Source organism: Athene cunicularia, assembly GCF_003259725.1.
Source record: "Athene cunicularia isolate RWA chromosome 1 unlocalized genomic scaffold, athCun1 chr1_part1, whole genome shotgun sequence".
NCBI classification, from domain to species: domain Eukaryota; kingdom Metazoa; phylum Chordata; class Aves; order Strigiformes; family Strigidae; genus Athene; species Athene cunicularia.
Genome location: NW_020799091.1, coordinates 82,197,835 through 82,217,537, shown reverse-complemented (window position 1 = coordinate 82,217,537; position 19,703 = coordinate 82,197,835). Strand labels below are relative to the sequence as shown.

The window sequence follows — 19,703 nt, the reverse complement described above, 5'->3', positions numbered from 1 at the left end:
TGGCATTACAAACGAGCCATGACTGAGCAGTGCTGCAGCTGTACTCGTCAGCTTTGACAGACCTAGGCAGCTATGAGCACTTAACTTGTTTTTGTATCAAATCTATGATAATGTAACTCACTGAGGGTTAAAGTGAGAGCTCACTGTACAGATGAGTTCATACCTTGTTGTGCTTGCTGATAATTATGATTGGATAATACTAGCCATTTTTATACCTAGCATTTTTGTATTACCCATTTTCAGTGATCTAATTATGTACTCTATTACAGTTTCTAGAAATTTAGCAATTTTAATGACAGTTTTAAATATCTTTTAGTTAAAAGGCAGTATACCTTTTTAAAACTTAGAGACATAAGGTACCTAGTAATTATAAATCAAGTGGCTAGGCAAGCCTTTTTGACAAGAAGCTTCCCATGGATCTAGGTTTTCCTTTCTGATGCCACACCTCTAATGGTAAAACTTCTATCCTAAATATCTATAAGGGCAGCTAAAACGTTTTGGTTTCTATCTCTGAAAAAGTATAGATTGTAAATGTCATCATCCCAAATCTTAAAATGGGGAGTAATTTTTTGAATCTCACAGGAGAGCTAAAGAAAAACATGGCTAGGATTAAAAGCCACTATCACTCTGCATACTTCAGGGGGTGACCTTTAGGAAAGCTTTTGTCAGATGAGTACCATGAGGCTTTTTGTGGTGAAGTATTTTATCCACACGTAAACCTGGTTTACCTGGTTTGTTGATGTATTAAAATCAAGTGGCTTCTCTCAAGCTATGTTTGTCCAACAAGGGAGTCACTGAGCAAATACATCCTGCTTTAAGTTCAAGTAGACTAGACTGATTCATAACTGCAACTGCAGACAAAATTCTGTTTGTCCTCACTTTGGAGCATGATCAATGCATGTGATTTTCAGGATGTTTAGCTGCTAAAAATCTCTGTGAATTTTGAACTTTCAAATACCAAAACCTTGACAGATTTGCACATATACAGTAATGGCAGCATTCCAAAGAAATGAGCATTCCTTTGGAATCTGAGATGTCCTCAAAGCCATAAAATTCCTACTGCTGTTCAAGGAAAAGGCTAACTTTTTAAAGACAGGTAAGCCAACTTATTTTTCCTTTATCATAACACAGAAACAGTCTGAATATTGTATTTGGCTTTTTTCAAGAAACATTCAGCCTGATGCAGCAAGTTATCAAAAATTTTGGTCTGAATAGTTAGAATACAGTATAACTGTGTCTACTTCCTTTATTGAGTGAGGCAACATGGAACAGTATATATGTCTCAATGTGCCTAAACTGCCAAACAACAACTTTTTTTTTTCTTGTAGATGATGTATGTAAGCATGATAGCAACACTCATTGGCAGAGCAAATGTCAGTGATGATGATATGACTACGTTTACCTGTTAGACAATGTGTTGCTGTCTACGTGGTAAGGTTTTCTCTTAGCTGACCGTGAAGGTGAGCTTCCACAGCGATCCAAGAGTCTTTGGGTTTGAAACGAAGGATGGTTCAAACATTGTTCTGTCAAATACCTATCTGCTGGATCTAACTTCAGTAGGTTCTTTGGAAAACAAATCCAAAAGTGTAAATGTTAGTATCTCTATTTGCATCAGCAAAAAATGTAACAAAATAAAGAACATTATTGGTTTGGTGTATTTTAATGTCCAGATTTTCTGTGATTAGATGTAACTGCTAGAATAATTTCATGTTCCATTAAACTACGTATGATAGAAGATAAACAATTACAAAACCTATGTTCTACTTAAGAGAGGGAAGGCCTCAGCCTTGCTTGCTATGAAACATATGTGCTATATGTATATAATTAATATATATACACATACATACATATGTGTGCTGAAAATGTTTAAAATAAAAAAAATCGGAAAATTAAAAAATATGTTTTATGTATATACCTATAGATGTTTAAAATATATGTATTTTAAACACATTTTTCAGGATATACCTTACAAGATGCTGTTTAGAATTAAAAATATAAAATTTACCAGTAATAAAATGCTACAACGAAACAGGCTTTACAAACAAACAGAACCAGCATAAGGGTACATTCTTATACAAACAAAAATAGTCTCTTAAAGTTAGCATTTTTAAAAATATACAAATATAAGAGTTCTGATTTTTACTTATAGGGTTCAAGTCCATCCATATTTTTAAAGAATCATCTAAACTGTTTACAGCACACTCAACGTAACATTTGCCTTATAATTCTGTTAGATCTGCTGTGATTTTAAACACTTTCTGACATGTAGAAAATATTTAATCACAAAACTGAAAACCAGTAGGTTGGGTATTTTGATAAGCTTGAAAGGTTTCTTGCAGGAACAGGGCAATACAAGAATATCTTGGAACATTTGAACATGCACGGCTGTCAGCCAGGATTGAATGGTTATAAAAGAATGGCTAAAAGAATAGCTGTTTTTTAAGGTTCACATCAGTTGAACAGAGAACAATTCTATGCAGATATATGTACGTGTATACACACACACAAGGCATATCTGTACATGCATTAACATAGTATTCAGCCACTTGATCACAAACTAGCTTTTCCCTTCACAGAATCCCTTCACTTCAAAATGGAAAATGCTTGGGAAACAAGCAAGTGGCAAACTGCATTCCTATGTAGTTTGGTGATACAGTATCTTCCTTTCTCAAGTGACAAACTATGTACTGAATGATTTAACCTTTTATTTCCCCCTTTTTTCTGGTGCTCACCACTACAGTGGCTCAAATAGCCAAACAACACAAATAGCCCACATGTGATTTCCATCATTCCTCCTTAGAAAAAAGTATGTCCAAAGGCTTCCCTCAAATGCCTATACACTCACTAACTTGCAGAGCCTGTACCACAAACAAGGTGAACTGAAAGTCCATAGGGAATCACAAGGCTGTGAACCTGCCTGGAATCACAGAGAAGTAGTGGGACAGGGCTCATGGCTGAGGCATGGTCACTGGCGGGTACAGCTGGCTTCAGAAGGAAGGAGGGGGTGGAAGAAGAGTGGCACTCCATATAACTGAGTTCCTGAATGGTATCAAATGTCAGCATGAAACAGAAGGTGTATTCACTGACAGTCTCTGGATCAGGATCAGAAGGGAAAGCAACATTTGTGATGTTATGGTGGGAGTTTGCTATAAACCATGCATTGAAGAGCATGAAGAAGATGAAGAGGACAACTCTCTACAACAACAAGCAGAAGTCTCCTGATCACAGGTCCTCATCCCCATGGCAGACTTCAACTACCCAGACATCCAGCCTGTATAGATGATCCAGGAGATTTCTCGACTATGTTAGTGGCAATTTTGTAGCGCAGCTGCTGGAAAGTAAATCAGCCGAGGGTATGACTTCTCTCTACTTGACCTGCTGCTCACCAACAGTAAAGTACTGGTGATGAATCTGATAAGAGAAGACAGTCTAAGCTGTAGTGCCCGTAAAATGATTACAGTTAGGATTCAAAGGGTGGGAAGATAAGCATCAGGAATAGGACCCAGGACTTCAAAGAGCAAACTTCAGCTTCTATAGGGAATAACTGGACAGAAACTCCTGAAAAAACTGCCACCAGAGGAAAGTTGTCCAGGTGAGACACTTGATTTTTAAAGAAAATTTCTTGAGAGTTCTTGAGTTTTTCCTCTTGAGAGGAAAAAAGCATCTCATTGTAGAGAAGACCACAAATTTTTGCATAAGATCAGGCTGGCTAAATAGGGAGTTTCTTAATGGACAAAATTGCAAAATGTGAGTGTATAAGAAGTAGAAGCAAGACAGGATACAAAGAAGGACCAAAAAAGCACTGCGGTAGCACAAAGCATAGGCCACTTGGGAAGATCAAAGTCCAGCTGGACCTAAGGCAAGTGAAAAACATCAAGGGTAAAAAGAAGGGGTTCTACAAGTATTCTACAAGTAAATGGAAGCTCAGAGAAGATGCATGTCTGCTACTGAATGTGGGAGACAACTGAATGACAGATGACATGAAAAAGACTGTAACATTCAACGTCTTTTTTGCCCAAGTCATCACATGCAAAACCAGCTCCCAACTCCCAAATGCAAGCTTACAAAACACCATGATTTGTGAAGGAGAGAAGCAACAAAGCAACAGGGCCAAAAAGCTGCCTCTTCATTATCTAGTCCAGAACCGCTCTCTGAATAGAGGTATCAATAACTCACTACTTTAGCTGGCATAAATTGAAGTGTGGGTTATTCAGTAATCTAGTAATCAGACCTGAGGTCCCGGGGAATGCAGATAATGAGGAACACACCAAGTGTGGACATGTGCCAGACTGTCCAGTGTGGAGAGAGGCATACAGCAAAGAATGTGCAGAATTTGTAGCATGCAAATTAACCACAAGTCTCTTCTGTTCTCTTCTTGTAGTCTTTTGCTCACTCTTTAACAATGTTTCAACTCCAGAATTAAGTAATGTAGGTCAAACACAAAATGTCCCCTCTACAGAATCCCTGACCTTTCTCATCTTTGAGAAATACAGGCAGAAAAGTTTAAAAGAATTAAAGTGGAATGGAATTACTGGGAAACCTGTTTCCTTAAAATTCAAGTGCTTAATTTCACAACTTTGTTAACTTTTAAATCACACTAAAAGAACCAAAAGCATTGAGATATAACATAAAAATTAGGATAAAATGAAAATAAACCCTGCCCCAGCAGGTGTAACAATGGTCTGAACAATGATCTTGAAGTTGCTGTTCTGCAATATATGCTACTACAGCTTGAACTACAGTTAACTATGATGCCAGAAAGAAGTATCCATGAATTAGAAAAGAGAGGAGAATGTCTAATACCAAAACAAGCAATTACATGCATCGAGGTACCTAACTTTGCAGACTCCATGAAACCAAGATAAAAGTTAATGCTGACTCTCTTCATAAGGTGGGGAGATTAAATGAAAGTTACTTGAACTGGCTGTGTTGTGCTGAAGAGTACAATCAGTTTGGTGGATTTATGCTGGCTACATCAATACTACTAAAAGCAAGTAAACACCCAAGTATACCCCAAAGCAGATGACCTCTGGTTTCTGAGACAACTAACGCAGATGGGCTTGGGACCACACAAATCATTTAGAGTTGATTAGCCATATCCATGCTTCATATTTGTTCCAGATTGCCTTTAATTTGTAGGTGGTACCCCTGTGATGCTAAACCTAAGTTTTGACACTGGCTTTTTCTTTTTTCCAGCTTACTGTGGATGAAATAATGGGAGGGTTCTACTGTAGCTTACCATGGTGATGTTTTTATAGTACAGTAAGAAGGACAATAATATGTGTTGCATACTCAGGAATATGGCACAAATTCATAGCACAATGCTTTAAAATGTTTGGCCATTTTGAGGGGGGCCAGCTTCTTCTTATCCCCTGTAAGAAACTATCTTGAGTACCATATTCTAGTTTGGCCATGTGTCACTAGCTAACTTGCTCCAAAACAGGACTGAAGAGTAACTTAACATACATACAGTGAGTGATAGCAAGCAGATAAAGGGCTCAGGTAAAAAAATACATAAATATTGTGCATCAACTTTGTCTTTGACAACTGTGCACATACTCATGCTTATCCAACCACAAATGAACAACAACTCAGGTTAGCCTAATACTCCGTGTATTTATCTAAATTTATTATGGGTTGAGAGATCATACGCCAGCATTACTAGGTAACCCGTGCATCTGAACACACATCAGTGTGAATGCCTATTGCTGCAAATGATGGAGATTCTTCTGTCTGAACTATGTATTGTTTATCAAATCAGTCAAATTCGAACAGACTCTCCTGGCATTTGCAAAGGGCACTTTCCTGATACCCAGGAAATAACAAGCCTTGCTACAAACAATAATGATATCAAAATATCTCAAACGGAAGTTCACAAGTACTTTTAAGGTGTATTATATTATCAAACAAAGATAAAAAGTCACTTAGATCTTTCCCTACATATTACAGACAGAAAATAAAATACATTTTCCTACCTTCATAAGATCAAGCAATACACCACTTAAAATTCCCAAGTATCTTCTCTCTAAAGACTGTGGATGATTGACTGCTGGAAACTGTAAAAATAATATAGCATAAATATACTGAGAATGTAAACAAGGTATATATGAATACAATTTTTTAAAAAATAGAAGCTACACAGTGACTCAAAGCATGTAATTAACGGGAATCATATGCACTGAAAAAACAGTTTATGAAACATAACAAAACATTATAATGAAACAAATCACTGTTAATGTATGTTATGCATTTAGTCAACCAAATAAAGTATTATTCATTAGCAGGGTAGTTAAGAAACCTCTCTCAAATGAGAAATAATCAACTTAGATTTATAAATGTGTTTGTGGCATTATGATTGACAAGAGGTGGGAGGTTTAAAATAAATTCAGAAATAAGTAATGTTTATTTTAAAAAAAAGATTAAAAATAGCTTTGAGAGAATTTGAGAGTGTAAATATAGTAACTAATCAAACATCAAAGATTAACTGAAAATTCCAAAATGTTTTTAGTGAAAAACATCAAAAACGTTTTTTAAGTTTAAAACCAAAAAATGGTTTTTTTAGGTTTAAGTTTCAGGATTACTCCTGTGGTCATGCTGCAGTAAGAACTGCCAACACCATGAGACGTAGGGCACACTGCTGGTGGGCATCTTCTGTCAACTAGAGTCTGGACAAAACCCCATGAAGGCAGTATTTGAAACTAGCCCTGTCTAGAAAGAAGAGGAGGACAGGCAGAAGAAAGAAAAAATAAAGCACAGAATTGTTTTTTTTTTTTTACTTGTTTTGTAAACAAGGCAAGAGTCAAATAAATTGAAGACAGAACCTTTTCTTTATATCAAATGAAAGAAAAGTTTCTCAATATTTGATTGCTATAACATAACGTCAAGTACAATGAGTTGAAAAGAAACAAAGATTCATTTCCAGATGGTGGCATTTGTTAAACTGATTGCAAACTAATAGATAAATGGATTTCAGTGAGGTAACTTCAAATTTAAAAACTAAACATATATGCCAGGGTTTTCAGAATTAGTAATTAAGGCTGGATTTTCAACAGAGGCATAAAAACCATCATGGATCCAACTTATGCTGATTTTAGAGAAAATTACACATTTGAATACCAGAGAAGCCTCTGGAAAACATAAACAAAACCAAAACAACAATCAGTTAGTCTACTGGCATTAATCACAGTTTATCCAAAACTACACAACTGAGATCCAGACATTTTGTTAGCAGTTCCCAGAATTGTGGAATTTGCCTAATACTATGCAAGTGTTTCAAGTGCAGCCTGGCTTGATCCCATCTACACCCTATGTATTTTCCAAGAAGTCCTCTTAAGCTAACACAGCAAAGCAAGAGCACTGACAATAGGAAGCATGTGCAGTGTTCTCATCTACTGGTACATAAAAGCCATCAATGTATGCCCAAATGGGCTCAAGTCATACGTAAAATATACCCACAGAAAATACTGAGTTACAGTTAAAAATCACTGAAAATACAAGAAAAGAATAACATTCAAGTTAGTGATTAAGACAGACAATAGCAACCAAAAAAACCCAACAAACATAAACAAACATTTTATGTGGAAGTTCGCTATAGTATAGTAAAACATATAGTATAAAAACATTTGAGAGCTGTATGTTCGATCTAAAATGGAAGTCTAAAATGGAAGACTTTACCTTCACTTGTGCATTTTTCAGCTCTCACCTACATCTAGGGATTCACTCTCCTCAGATTAAATACTAGCTTCAAACCTAATCTTTAAACAGCAGCCTAGTACAAACACTCATTTCCAAAAATACATGTCATTTGGAAGCAAAATGCACTGCACGTGCACTGTACGTGCATCAGCATTAGATCATTATGAACTGCTGCCCATTGTTTGTACTGGCATTACTTTTCATAAATTACATTATGTAAGTTTTGAAGGAAAATGAAAGGACTTTATTTTGAATGTGTTTTACTCCTAAACAGTCTCTGTATTTTTATTTTTACTTTACTTTCTTTTGAAGTGGTTTACTAATGACTGAGAATTTTTGTAAGTCCGAGTCTGCTGTGTTGATTTTAAATAGTAACTTAGGTGAACCAAGGCATCCATGCTTCCTCCACATTTTACATGAACCAAATGACAAAGTATTACTGTCTTTATGTAGAATGACCATCATAAAGAATATTTTACATCTGGAAGGATCAGGGAAACATGAAAATGTGCCGAAGCTATGCAAAGCAGGGCTACTCACTGGAATTGTTCGGATTGTTTGGATTCACCTTATAATTTATTTGTAGAACAATATTTACAGCCCTATGCTACCACTCACACTTTCTATAAAGGCATTAGCCTATTGGTACTTTCTGATTTCATATGATTTTATTTCTTTGGGCCTCCAACATACCATGGATGTTTTCTTCCTCAAAAGGACTAAGAAGAGATCACTAAATACTCCCTAAACCTCAAGAGTGAGTAAAACTGTGTGTATATATAAATATATATGCATGGAGGAAATAAGCAGGAAGAAAAGACAAAGTTCACAAATACGCATCCGTATACATGTGCATGTGTTGGTGGAGTGTTCATATTAGAATTTTTAAAATCCTGTGATACAATATTGTAGTACTCACAGTTACAGTAATACAGAAATTCACAAAGACTAAACATATGGATAAACAATTCCACATCATGGGCTAGTTTCTATCTTATGAATATCCAGTGACAGATCCAGCTTGTAAATAATAATTTGCATGATCACAGCAAACCTTCTATCTGTTATGCAACAGAAAATCTTCCACCATTAAGCACTACGCTACATTCAGAAAAATGTACTTTTCAGGTTGTCTTATAGCATGCAATAAATTTTTGCCATGAATTAAGTAAAGAATACCACATTCTGACCAGTATTTTTTGTAGTATTTTTCATGTTTAAGCCATTATTCAGATTTACTTCAGCATTCAAAACCAACTCTGTATTAGAAGGCATACGTCACTGTTGTCAACATTAGTATCCTGACTTCACAGATGGGGCCAAGAAGGCAGCAACATGTCTGATAAACCTTGATCCAGCATGAGAACAGAGACTCATAACTTTCAACTCTGTGCTAATCACATTAGGTCCATGCTGTCTTCTTGAATTACTGTATTTTAAAGCTACAAACCAAAGATATTTCATTCTCATCCTAAGACATTACAGAGCATTTATTCAAAGAAGATTACACTGCACAACTAGAACTGTTATAAAATACTGTTGAACAGGCAGTAATTCATTTTGCTTACAACTTCTAAAGCACTGCTTTCCTGGTAAGGGGCTATACATTTCTTAAAACAGAAAATCCCATGCAGCCCACTGTTCTACACAGGACCAAATACAAATAGAACCTTATCTAATTGCCTTTTTAAACCCTTCACTGATGGAGGGTCGACAAACTTCCAACAAAACTCTTAGGAATTAGGCATCCTTGTAGTTAAACTAATTATCCTAACACCTTAAGCCAATTATTTATTTTCTTATCAGCAGCAGCTAAATCAAATTTATGGCAATTTTAAACATGTTTTAACACAACTAGGTTCTCCCTCTTTTCCTTTCTCATTCTCCAAGTTTTCTCTTCTACAGAGTAAAACTCAAATTTCCAGTCTTCAGCACAGATCAGGTCTCCTAATATCTTTGTATGTCTCTATGACATTTTACACTAATGATTTTAGACCATTTATCAAGATCGTAAATTCACCTTTCCAAGCAACATTCATTAATAAAAAATGATGACCAAAACTGAATTACACAGAAACATGACTATAATCACTGCGTAGGTAGGTATTGCTAAAGATAACAGAGCTATTCCTTATCTATCGGGATTTTGCCATACAGTTCATCCTAACTTGAGCAGCTTCTCCATATTCATGAGTGTCTCTCATTACATGGTACTGGCAAATCCCTCAAAGAGGAACAATGCTGTCAGTAGGAAAAGCTTTTAACAGCAAACCAAACATATTTATAAAACTCATTACTGGTGTGTCAGAATTTTACTTTGAATTATGAATGACTGTCTTGGTTTTGGCCAGTATAGAGTTAACTTTCCATGGGCCAGGAGGGAGCACAGCTGGAGGGCTGGATCCTGATTGATCACTGGAGCATTCCATGTCATGTGATGTCAGAGATCAGCATACAGGTGGGCACGTGCTCTTTCACAGGCCTTGTTCGTTTGGTTTTTGATGTTCAGATGGGCTGGGTGGGCTACTCTGGTGGGTACAGATTGCTGCTGAGGACTAGCTCTGTACTGGTCACCATTCAGTGAGCCACTACTGCATTTTGCCCATTTTGGACTACTATCATTACTGTTGTTCTTTTGCTAAATAAATTTTTGTTATCTAACCGACAATATTTTATTTTCTGTCCCTCCCCTATTTCACCGGGGGGACGGAGGGAAGGAAACAACTGGCCACATGGCCATTTGCCACATCCGAGTTCAAACGCCAACAATGTCAAATCTAAAGATCCTATACTTACACAGAAACACATACAATAGATAATGCACAACATAAATGAAAAGAAACTTCACAGCAACAATAACAATACTGTCAATACTGTGTGAGTAAATTAAAAGAAAAGAACAAAGCTTTCTCTTACCCGCAGGCCATGGAAGCGTGGGTTGCTATAGAAGAGCTTCATCTGCTCAGCTGGCAGTGGGCCTAGCACCTTCTGAATGGTAAAGAGCTGGTCAATCTCACTCTCGCCAGGAAACAAGGGCTGTCCGTCACTCAGCTCTCCCAGGATACAGCCTACAGACCACATATCCACAGCCTTTCCATAGGGGGCTCTGTAAAGTGAACGTACAATGTTTTTCACCCACTGACAGTGTCTTCTTACTGAGCTGTTTCAATTTATTAGCCATATTTCCCATGGTCTGCTTCCTTACAACATAGAAAAATAAACTTTGATATTAAAGAAACTTCCTCTGATACCAAGCCCTCTGTTTCTGCCCTGATTGCCTGAAGTATCACTTCTTGAAAAGGCAAGAGAGGAATTTTCAAGCACCGCCAGGGAACCTGATACCTTTGTGAAAAATCTAAGGTACAAAAATAAGCTTTTTGACTGTGAAGCAGTGACCAATCCCAGTTAAACTAGCACTAACGTTCCTTCTCTCCCATGATTAATGACTGTGCTCTATTTTTGCATTACATTTCTTTTTACATTGTGCTTAATAGGTGGATAGGCATACTGAGTCTGGCCACTGGGAGAACAGAACTGATGAGAACTTTTTGTTTCAGCATTCATACAGTGAAATTTTAATTTAGAAAAAAAAACAGAATGCCCCTGAAAACTATTCCTTAAAAAACACAGGTGAGGAAGCAATGAAAGCATCATAAGCAATTCCTGGTTTGGTGCAAAGCCACAGGTGAGGTTTTGGGGAGAAATTCTAATGAGTTATCTCTGTGTGTGCAAGCAATGTTTCATGGTGGGGAGGGTGGCATCTGGTATTTTAAACTGCTAATGACAAAAGAAGCTAGGGCAGTCATAAAGAGGTATAGGGAATTAATCAGAAACAAAACTTAAGTGCTGTGAGTGTTACACCTGGCAAGGGCTACACCAGCTTTTCTTGAGACTACATACAAAGGTATTTAGTGGAAGAAGAGGCAATAGGGATACTCTAGTCAGGTGAGGCTATGGGCATGAGGGTGATTTGTAAGACACACAACAGAAAATCAGAATGCAGAGAATGGAAGTTTGTATGAAAAGAAGAGAGTGGTAGACTACTCTAACATTCAATCTAAAGGCACAAGCACTGAATCCTTTTGGACAGTTTTCTGATTTTCACTCTAAGATTCTGTTCCTCAGCAAGCTTGTTTAGCTGCCTACCTCAACTGTGTTAAAGCTCATGCATTACATACTTCTGGGTTTTCATTGTTCCTACTATAGACCAAAGCCACTCCTCTGTACACCCGAGTTCTTTCTTGTTGAATTTTTAGAAAATTTTTGTAAACATCTAACTTATTCCAAGAATCTCTTTTGGATGTTTAAGTTTTGAGCAGAATGACCAGAACATTCTTCTCAAGTCAAAAAAAAAGCATATAAAAAGAATAAAAACTGGAACAAAGATGGAACTGAAAACATATTTCACCGAGTCTCTTCTTTTTGAAACTTGTAATCCAGAAACTCAACCTCTGTTTCAAGAGATTTTTAAGTTACAGCTGGCTTATCTATTTTTGGAGTAAGACAACACCAGGAGTTGCAGGTGACAAATCCTATCCTAAATCTGTTCCCTTCACTCCTTCCTTATGCTGATGATTAAAGATGTTTAGAGAGAGAACATCCTCAAACTAAAGAAAAAAATACCTGTTTTTTCCCCACTGATTACTCATGATTAGTTACTTAACTTTATTGGACAGTGGACCCTTTAACTCTTGTGATAATTTAGTTAGGTGAAGGCGAGAAAGCATTTCTAGCTGCACATTAGCCTGAGTGAAAATACAGGTCCACTGAGATGCCTGGCACAGGAGTCTGAGGTAGCTAGGAAAGCTGAAGTAGGACACCAAAATGTCAAGAACTGTTTGCCTTTCAGAATCTGCCATGAGACACTGCAGTCCCTTCACAAACAATCATCACAAAATAAAAGTTTGCCCCATTGGAATAGAGTGCTGTCAAGGAACCACCAGTGGCAAAGCAGAGCATGCTGAAACTCCTGAAGTACTACTACTACAAAGGTTCTGTGGGTTCATAATTCCCTTACTAATTTGTGGATTTTCTGAGAGACTCAATGTTTGTCCTTTTCTACAATGTTGCTAGTCTAACCCACCCATTAGGTCAGGTCTGAGCACCAAGGAAGGGCTAGTTTTTCTCCACCACTGCAAAAGGCAACACAGATGAGAACAGACTCCAGAGCCAAGGATCTGCTCTAAAGATTCTATTCTGTGACTGTGCTGGAAAGCTGAAGCTCTCTAAGCAAAACAGTTGTAAGAGTGCAACTAAAAAAACTACCTTTTTTATTAGGACAGAGAAACAAGCACATCTTTATTTGCAACCCCTTTAACAGGCAAGTCTCTCCACTGAAATGTCAAATGGGGAAAAGCTGCTGTAGGCTGGGGCATGGAGAACAAGAGAGGGTTTACAACTGAGGAGTGGGCTAAAACTTCTTTGAGGCAAGGACCATTATCCTTCCTTGCTCAAAAGAATAAAGGAAGCTGAACTACAGTTTAAGAAGTTTCCTCTATTTAGTCAAATCAGAATATACCCATTTCTTAAGGCAGTGGCAGAGTAAACTGCAACTTTTTTGTTTAAAAAGGCATGCTCAAGACTCCTGTACTAATGACTGTCAGAATTGGTCCTGTCAGATCACAACGTCCAAACAATGCAAGAGTGATGTGGCTGGATAAATGAAATAACTCCTACAGGAATCAGAAGTACTGTAACCTACTCCTGCACAAATTAATCCAAAACACAGTTTCATCCAGTAATTAGGTATGCCTTAAAATCTACTGGTTTAGCAATATTTTGTCATCAAAGGGTACAGAGTTCTCCACTATCAGTTACCTGAGGCTCTCCAAAGTGAGTAAATTTTGGATGTTCTGTGAATATTTAGGCAGTGATTTTTTTCCTCTCCTGAAATTTATCTTGAACTTTATCGCAAAACAGAAACCTCTCTAGGATGCGTATTAGAAATTGAAAAAGTAAAACTGTATTTGTTAAAATGTATCTGATTTAATAATCCTTCGAAGACTTTTGAATATTAGATGCTTATAAAGATTTGGGAAATGCAGGGGAAGGGGGAACGGGTAAGATGTGTGTCTGGGAAGTAGAACAGCATTGCCAAGAAACAGACATCACTGTGTGTCAGAAAAACTTGGTATTACAAACATACACCAGCAAAGCTGAAGTCATACGCATTAAATACACATACCCCCTCCCTTTCTATACAAGCTAATCAAACAAATTTAGTCAATTACAAACAGACATGATTCCTGCTAATTCTCCTTTGGTAATGTAACCATTTTGAAAACTGCAGGTCAGATTAATACTATGTCTGCCAACCTTTCCATGTCTTTCCTCCTAATTCTCATTACTACTATAGACAAAGAGTAAAATGTTGTGTAACTAAAAAGGCCACAAGTGATGCCTTCTTTCCAAGTCTTTTTTATAAGTCTTTTTACTCCACGGGTAAATCTTACAAAAGGAGCTTGAAAAAATGTAAAGAATCAGTCAAGATTCACCATGGCAGTTCTACAAACTGTACTTACCCAAGCAAGAGTTCAGGTGAGCGGTACCATCTGGTAGCCACATATTCTGTATAGTTTGCATTGCTTCCTTCAGAGAGATTACGAGCAAAGCCTGTCAAAGAAACAGTGTGAAAGATTACAGCCTGTTTTAAATACAATATGCATATCATTACCAATTTTGGCAGTAAGAGGTCACTCCTATTTATATAGAAGCAAATTGTTTACACCTCCTAGTGCAGAATGATGTCTCCAACAACTGTTTGTCTACTGAAATGCAAGCTTGTATTGATACAACACTAAAAGTCAGCATGTCTGCCTTAATGACTACTTGTGTACTCTCCTCAGAAGTCTAGTCTATGGCATTTTGCTATTACTTTTGGTGCTTTGTCGTAATTAAAACTGATAAAAATTACCTGTCAGTATGTCATGCAAGCTATTGAACTACTGCCACTAAATTTCACTGAGATGCTGTTTGCAGAAGATCCATGACATTAGAAGTGTATGCATGGGGAGTAGATTCTTCCAGTCATTCATCTTAACTACTACAGCCTCACTGCATTTATTTTTTTAAACTGGTCAAGAAACTATGTATTATTCTTATCTAAGGACACTCCCTCCCTGCCCTGGCAAGGAACAGTGTCATGTCCCCAGAACTACAAAAGGCAGGAGTCTACCAAAAATCAGCAAAACTGCTTTATATCTGCATTTGGCTCATTCCACATCTGTCAGCTTCCCACCTGCTTTAGCACTGCATTCATAGCAAGGGTCTTAGTAAATTAGAATCAGAAAAACAGTCCAAATTAGCTTCCTCCTCCACATTACTTTGTTAAGAATAAACAAAAAAGTGTATTTATTTGCAATTGTACCAAAACTTAACTTCTGTCCTAAGGCATAACATTTAAGACCACCAACTGTGAGAAGAGTGCATATACCGGAAAACCCAGATGTAAGAATAAGTTTTATTTTTGTTTTCATTCTCCTCTATTTATAAAAAGTCAGCCGAGCAGCATGGTAATTGTTACTGGATTCTTCATGTAGAAATACCCTAAGGCAGATGCTGGCACTGTTTTCAGAAAAGTATCAAGTGTCTTACTATTTTCAAATAAATCATTAATATTAAGGTGAGACTGAGGACAGACAGATATTCACAGCAAGACTCCAGATGTGTAGGTTCCTTACTGGAGCTCAAATGGAGAACGATTTTGGGGACTGAAATGCAGAAGCAACACTTTCAAAATGCTTTCTTACAGGGATGTAGCATAAAATTTGGTCCAAAATTCACTTCAGTGAAATTACTAGGAGTCTTTCCACTATTGCATGAGTGAAGAAGAAAGAATAAAAATTCTGAAGTGCTGCAGAGGTATAAGACATCATTTCATTTTCAGAATCACTAAGTGCTACTTAAATACAATATTAATTTTTCTTTATATCTGTGTTCTTATGCAAAAGCTGCCAAAACTTTACCCACACAACTATGCTTGTAAGGTTGTGATTTTTATTTTTTTTTAAATTTGTATTCTGAAAGAGTATCTCATTTGGCAGCTTAGTGTGAAGGAGCCCAACCCCACTCACTCCTGTGGAACACTAATTTACTCCAAGTTGAGGAAAAGGTTTGGGTGCAGATTATTATTAGACTAGTGATTTGAGAAAGTGATGGGTTTGTTACTGACATAGGTTATGGCTGTTACTTTTGCAAGATACCTCTGTTTTCAAGTGTTAGCAAACTAAAAGGCATGTGTGATGAGGGACAGATATTTCAAAGTTGTCCCAAAATAATAATAACTCTGATCTGTTTCCATAAAGTTTAATGAACATTACCAGTGCTGCTGGAGAAAAGCTGGAAAGGATTTATTTTTATTACTTGTAACAATTCTAAACATTACTGTATTTAGAAGTGCTTAGGCAGCCCTGTTTCTGTTTCAAATTACATGGCCTATCTGATTAATCTTGTCAGTGAAAAATCTTTCATTCATGTGTTTAAAGAAGAGAAGGAAGATAACAAGGAGCTACACTGCAGAAATGAGACAGCCGAAATGAACAGTGGGAAGCCCTACACTGAATGAGGGGAAAAAAAAAAAACACTTGAAGAAAGAAAGAAAGGAAAAAAAAAAAAGTGTCACATGATACAAATAAAAAGACATGCTAATGTAATGCACAAGCCTGGCAGCCTACATGCACCAGAAGAATCAATAAGTCAAGGATGGATCCTCCTCCCTCTATACTAGTCTACTGGAACTTGGACACAGTCAGGAGTCACTATGTTCAGAAATCAGCAGCAACTAACGTAGCCTGAAAAATCAGCCCCCAACTTTACAGGCTAGGTGCAGCACAGATTTGATGTGGCAAGACAGATAGTTGTGGGCTTCAGTGTCATCTATATATTGTTGGGTGATGTAAGAAACCATTTTATGGATTCCCTACTGCTCTGACTCTATGACACCATGCTGAAAGATGATGGACAGAATTAATAATTCAAGAAAGCATAATACCTTTTCAAGGGCACAATTACTTTTATTTTGTCGTGGTGGAGTTAGGCTTATTGTTCCTTTCTCCAAATTCTGCTGAGGTACTGGGAAGAATTTTTTGATACAAAAACAAGAGAAGGTAACTAGGGAGAAGATCAGACCAAACTCTGAACAGTGAGAAGAAACAGATTAGAAGATGAAGACAGAAGGTGATTTGGCTGAAAGCAACTATAAAAGCAGTAGTTTGCAAATGCACCATGATGGAAGAAGGGAGAACAAGCAAAATAAGAAATTTCAAGAAATTTTAAACAATTCAGAACATGGTAGGAGAGATGTCAAGGAAAAAAGTGTAAGGAAAAAAGGAGAAGATTGTCAGTTTCTTACAAGAGAACTAAGGCAAATTTGAGTCAGATGCAAAGTAAAGCATTCTAACATTAATGGCATGTAAGTACTTTAATAGATGCCTAGGAACACTAGGGAACCTCCATTATTCGGAATTTTAAGAATAAGCTAAGTAAACACCTGTCAAGAATGACACAGACATGCTTAATCCTTTTTTTTTTTGAGTAGGTGGAAGAACTAGAGAATTTCTTGAGGTCTTTTCCAGTCCTGTGTTTCATGATTTCTATGCTTACGCATCATACAGAAACTAAGAGATTGCTAAAACAAGTAATTCTGAAGCCTTGGTGTTGAAACAGCAAACATACTAGTCAGAAAGCCTATTTCCAACAGTCAGATGCATCTGCTGTAATCGGCATTTTGTACTGTTCTCTTTTTCCACTTCTATTGGCAGAAATTACACCCACACAACATGTGTCCAGACAAGCATCATATTCAATCTCATTTTTATCTAGCACAATATGTACAGAACACATGGCACAAGGATTATGAAGAACTATCTTGTTAAAAATTTATGAACTTTTCTATTCAAACTGTTTTGTCCACTGGGCTGTTCGGAAACATCCAGTTACTTCAGTATCTGCAGTGGGATGGATGCATGAACCTTTTCTTTGCATTTGTTATCACATGAGCAATGTGGCACTGTATGTGACAAGTACCTGTGTTCCAAAACATGAATTAAGTTAGGTAGGCAGACAGCATATGTTAAACTGTGTTAAAAGGTGAATTCTTGTATCCTAATCTGTACAGGTTCAGTGGCTAATACCGTTCTAACAAACATTTTACAGGAATAGCTTAAGCCAGTAGCAATAATGTCAATTAGTAATAAGGCTAAAAAATTTAAATTGATCCAAATTATAGGAGTTGCTTGGAATTTTAATTCAACTAAATCTGAAACTTTGATCAAAATTAAAACTAACCCACATGAACAGTAAGAACAACAGACATTCCCATAACTTAGTTTGCCTTCCTCAAGACTGTGCCGAGCACCATGAGTATGTTGTGACTGCATGTCTTTCCCAGCAGCAGAAAGAGAACATGGCTGGAGTGTACAGCGTGAGCAAGGCAACGGACCACACAGAACATCACTGCTAGAATTCACATCATCTATATTAAGAAAACTGACATCCAGAACACAACTGTACCATTTGTTCAGCTTTTTATTTTCCTGTAATACTGCTGCACAGAGGATGTTGACTTGAGTTCATATGCAAGACTTGTTAGCTGATGGCATATGCCACTCCTGATGGTGAATGTTACTTTCAGGGGGGACATCAGCACCCCCCCACCCCCCCAAAGAAAGAAAACACAAACAAGGGAAGAAGGGTGAGGGCCAGGGACGGCTCTTCCCTTTGGCCCCGCGGGTGAACAGTTCCCATCAGGACCCACTCATGGCCCCACTGGCTGTTCCTGCTTGTGATGCCGTTAGCCCCAGTTGGAGCACGTGTTGGTCAGGGGCGGGTACTGCCTACAGATTGGTTTGTTAAGCTCTGTGCAAGGCAGTGATTGGGTCTCCTAAGCACCCAAAGCTGGTGCAGGGGGGTGAAGGGATGGAGAGGGAGCAAAGAATAGCTACACCAACCTTCACCTACCTGCCTGGGAGAGCCCTGGCCCTGCCAAATCCAGTGGGGTTTGCTTTGCAGGGGCAAGGCCTTGAAAAGAAGTGTAGAGTAAGGGAAGAATCCTGCCCCACCAGCTCTGGGCTCTGAACAATGGTGCCAGGACAGCCTGGGCACAGAGCTGCCAGGGGAGAGTGGCCACAGCAGTGCAGGCAGGAGGCCTGTGGATACTGAAAGGCAAAGGCATTGAGGGCACCACGCAACAGTAACCTGGCGTTCTATCAGAGCTGTGCAGTTCTGTACACTGCAGAATAAACTGCCCTGAATTCAAAGAACTCATACGGACCAAATCTTCTAAGGCTTTTCCTAGAACGGTTATTGTTTCTGAATACTTAAGCAAAAATGCCTTTAGGATTAAAAGAAATAAGCAGCACTGCAAATTAAAACCGCCTTTTCTGTGTTCCTAAAAAACTATTTCAATCTATTTTTTTAGCAGTTCTTTTCATTCAAAATTGCAGAAGTTGAAATGACAGCTTTCAAACTGCTCTCACTGAAAAGTGCCCTTGGGTAGCACTATGGAATTGGTTTTTTATTTACCAAGCCAAACTGCAAGCTTTTTAGAGGGAATAATATTTTATTCTGTGTTTATGTAGCATTTACAATAAAAATACAGACTGTTGGAACAGTGTACACTCTGTCCTGTTGTCTTCTGGGGTTTATTCACATGGGCAAAGTTTGCCTTGTGCTTGGGTGCTGATTCTCCAAAGCCTTAAAGCTGGTATTAAACAGGTATTGATAGGTCAGGAAACATCAGAGTTAACATTACATGTACAACCCCTCCTCTAAGCTCCAGCCATTCAGTCATTAATCATATGTGGACACATGATTCCTTAATGAACAGTAAAAGTTGACCTGTAACTACACATATAACAGTCCCTGAAAGTCAGTGGTTCGAAAAAATATATAAAAAGTATAAGATTATGGTGTCTTTAGTAAACAAAGAAGAATTATCTTTTAATACGCAGCCCAGGCAAACCTACCATTTTGTTAGCCTCCAAATCATCTTATCACCTGCGCTGTTCTCA

At 37.6% G+C, this 19,703-nt stretch overlaps 1 protein-coding gene across 2 annotated transcripts in view; it reads right to left on the bottom strand.

The window, feature by feature from the left end:
• Window positions 1-19,703, bottom strand: part of CDKL5 (cyclin dependent kinase like 5) — a 110,856-nt gene that overhangs the window by 23,352 nt on the left and 67,801 nt on the right. For both annotated transcript variants that reach the window (XM_026842661.1, XM_026842668.1), the window contains exons 8-11: window positions 14,217-14,307; window positions 10,612-10,801; window positions 5,976-6,056; window positions 1,403-1,563 (exon numbers count right to left, since the gene is read on the bottom strand). In XM_026842661.1, the coding sequence (XP_026698462.1) occupies window positions 1,403-1,563; window positions 5,976-6,056; window positions 10,612-10,801; window positions 14,217-14,307 (523 nt within the window). The remainder of the gene's footprint in view (window positions 1-1,402; window positions 1,564-5,975; window positions 6,057-10,611; window positions 10,802-14,216; window positions 14,308-19,703) is intronic.